Genomic DNA, 3411 nt, shown 5'->3' on the forward strand with positions numbered 1-3411 from the left:
TCCCTCCAGGGCCTGAGACCAGAGATAATCTCTGGGGCTGCAGAAGAAAGGAAGGATGTGCCTTAGGCTCTTAGCTGCTCTCTCTGCAACTCTTCACCCAGCCGGCCATCCACCATTGCCTCCTCTGCAGTGCGGCTAGTGGCTCCTGGAGCAGTGCTCTAAAGTGCGATCCATATATCACCTGCAAAAAGAATGGGACTCCACCGGAAGCCCCACCTCAGCCCCACTGAGTCCGGGATCTCAGGTTGGAGCACCACTGCTCTGTAAGACAGGGCTGGCCAGTAAAGGTGCCCACCGCCCACTGGAAATACCGGATGGCACTCCAAACCCAAAGGGCCTTTCCAGCCTCCTCACCTGAATTGCTTCTCCCTCCCATCAACCCAGGACCCCTCAGAGTACTCTGAACGTACTCTGTGCCTCTGTGTCTTTTCTTCTCCCTGTAACAGCTCTGTCATCCTTTCAGATCCACTTTACTGAGTATTCCTTCCTCGTGGAAATGGGACTGCACACATTCCAGGCCTTTTGCTAAAACTTGCTGTTGCTGTTATCTGGTTTTATCATCACAACCACCTCGGGAAGCAGGTCTGAAAAAAGGAGACAGTTAGTCTGAAGTCGCACAAACTAGTAAGGGTCAGAGCTCTTTGCTTTCAGAGCCCGGGCTCTTCTATGCAAACTGCAGGGACCACCTGTTACAGAGACTGTCCCTCTGGGGGCTGTGGCCCTCACTCCCCATGGCACAGCTGCTGTTTTAGGAAGGATGGTGGGGCTGCCTCGTTTCCCATTCAAGGAAGCTAGATAGTCCCTCCATCAGGCAAACCTCTGGCCTCATCTTTGGGACTGGGTGGTGGTTTCTGTGCTCCAGAAGGGCCCGTGGCTGTCTCTGATACCGCCTGTGCGAAGGGGCCCTTTTTGTGGCCAGTTAAGTCATTAGGTTTAGCAGTACTGTGTCATTCTGGTCTTCATAAGATAGTCTGTGCTTCTCCACTTTCATCTCTCATCCTTTCCCCTACTCTCCAGCTCACTCCACATGTCTCTTCAAGTGAGTGATCCTTTCCTCCATCTACTGACAGACACACAAAGCTACTTACCGTACATACTCCCAGCAGACACACACAACACTAATAAGCTGCAGTCACATAGTGGTTAGCTTGTAGCAGGCGCTGATATAAGGGTTTTCATATAATTATATCTTCATAATTTATGAAGTAAATGCTATTGTGGCCTCATTTTACAGATAAGAAAACTGCTACACAGAGAATTTAAATAGCCAGGGGCTATAAAATGGGGGCTGGGGCCTGAGACTCTGAGGGGTCTTGGGTTGACGGAAGGAAGAAGCGATTCAGGTGAGGAGGTAGGAAAGGCCTTTGGGTCTGGAGTGCTGTTATACTGAGGCCATCTCGGCATGAATTGAGCACTTTACCTTTCTGTGCCTGCCTCTGTACTCGCCCCTGGGGATTCAGAGGAGTTAGGCTCCTGCCCAGAGGTTGCTCCAAGTCTAACCAGGAAGGTGGTTTAAAAACATGTACACAGTGGAGTGAGCAGGGCCATAAAAGAGAAGGAGTAGGTCCCCTTAGATCTTTGTGGATAAGAGAACCCCTAGACAGGAAGGCACTTAGACTGGCTCTTACCAGCATTTCTGCGATTGGCCTCGAGACCTTCGTTTGACTCCCTGATTTGCACCCCTTCCTGCAGGTGGCCCCCCTCCCAATGTGGATCCTGAGGCGTACTCCTGGTTCCAGTCAGTGGACTCCGATCACAGTGGCTACATCTCTGTCAAGGAGCTGAAGCAGGCCCTGGTCAACTCCAACTGGTCCACGTTCAATGACGAGACATGCCTCATGATGATAAGTGAGTACAGCCCTGCCCTGTGGGCTCAGGCTCGGGGCAGAGCCACCCGCTGTCTGACAGTAGGTGGGTGGGTGACCATTCTCGGAAAAATCGTTTAGCCAGGGGGGGATTTCAGACAGAAAACTGGGTTCAAGGAGCGATCTCCTAGACTGAGAGCTCTTCCCCTGAGATCTTTTCTCGAGTTCTAGGCCCTGCTGAGTCACAGGCTCACTCCATTTCCCATTCTTCAGAATGGGATCCATGCCCTGGTAGGAGATGGCAGGGAGGGGTCATCTGCCAAGCTGCAGAGAGAATGCAGTTCTGGAAGGGTGGCCAGGGCGGGGGCTGCTGTGGCCCCTGATGAAGGTAAGTCGTGGGTAGAGGCATCTGGGCCTTGGGCCTGTGGTTCTGTGGAGTCTCCTACTCCATCCAGCCTGAGGAGAAGGGCTGCCTGAGACCCTTGGCCCTCAGCCCTGAAGCCTTCCTTCCCTCTTTCCCCGTCCCCCCAAGACATGTTTGATAAGACCAAGGCAGGCCGCATGGACATCCACGGCTTCTCAGCCCTGTGGAAGTTCATCCAGCACTGGAGGAACCTCTTCCAGCAGTACGACCGAGACCGCTCGGGCTCCATCAGCTACACAGAGCTGCAGCAAGGTGAGTGCCGTGTTCTCTGCCCTCTCTAAGCAGAGCAGGGCCTTTTCTCTAGCCTCTGACTGCCAATGTCCACTGCCCTGCTAAATGTAGGCCTCAGCACAGACTTACTCCTCCCCTTCTGTGGCCTGGCTGCGGCTTTGAACCAAGACCCAGGGCAAGGGGACAGCTGGGTCCGGGGTCAGGGCTGGACTCCTGATGATGGCACTCCCGGCAGTGCCAGGTGAGACAGGCCCGGCCTCCAGAGCCTTGGGGATGGAAATGTAGTAGCCCAGGGTCCTGTGAAACCAGGATGTGTGGTGTGTGTGGCTTTCTCCGCTCGTCTCTAGCGTGCGGAATGGGAAAAGCCCTGTATAGGGGCTCAGAAAGGTGGCTTCTGTTGCTGGCTCTGCCAGAAGGCAGTTACCCTCCCCACGTGGGCCCAGACCACTCTCAATGCTGCAGTTGGGTAAGATGACCAGCGGCCACAGCTCCAGGTCTGGTTCCAGTTCTGACTCTAGAGCAGCGGTCGCCAGCTGGTGGTCTGTGAGGTCTGAAAGGTTGGCGACCACTGCTGAGAGGAAGGGTGTTAGTGGTCTGATGAGAACCTGATAGGCAGCTTTGCCACCTGAGAGAGGGAAAGGGATCCCCAGAGAACCCAGCCCCTTGCCCTGGCTGTGGAGTTCAGTCCTACTAAAGTTCTGTGGTGGGGAGGGGCGGAGCTCACCATGTCTGCACCCTGGCAGAAGGGAGAGGAGAGGGCCTGTACTGATCTCCTACTCCTTTGCAGAGTAAATATTGGTAAGGGTGACGTTATCACAGCCAAACTAGTAGTTATTGAATGAATGCTGGCTAAGCACTGTAATATGTACTTTCATCATGTTACATTATTCATTCTCCTCATGTGCTAGGTACTGTTTATTCTCTCTCTCTTCCTCACCCCCCCCCCCCCCC

The 3411-nt window shown here is 53.9% G+C and overlaps 1 protein-coding gene across 4 annotated transcripts in view; it reads left to right on the forward strand.

Annotated features, from left to right (window-relative positions):
• PEF1 (penta-EF-hand domain containing 1) overlaps positions 1-3411 on the forward strand; it is a 25390-nt gene that overhangs the window by 19946 nt on the left and 2033 nt on the right. For all 4 annotated transcript variants that reach the window (XM_006777398.2, XM_006777397.2, XM_015572849.1 and 1 more), the window contains 2 exons: positions 1693-1848; positions 2338-2481. In XM_006777398.2, the coding sequence (XP_006777461.1) occupies positions 1693-1848; positions 2338-2481 (300 nt within the window). The remainder of the gene's footprint in view (positions 1-1692; positions 1849-2337; positions 2482-3411) is intronic.

Source organism: Myotis davidii, unplaced genomic scaffold (genome assembly GCF_000327345.1).
Source record: "Myotis davidii unplaced genomic scaffold, ASM32734v1 scaffold88, whole genome shotgun sequence".
In the NCBI taxonomy this organism is placed as follows: domain Eukaryota; kingdom Metazoa; phylum Chordata; class Mammalia; order Chiroptera; family Vespertilionidae; genus Myotis; species Myotis davidii.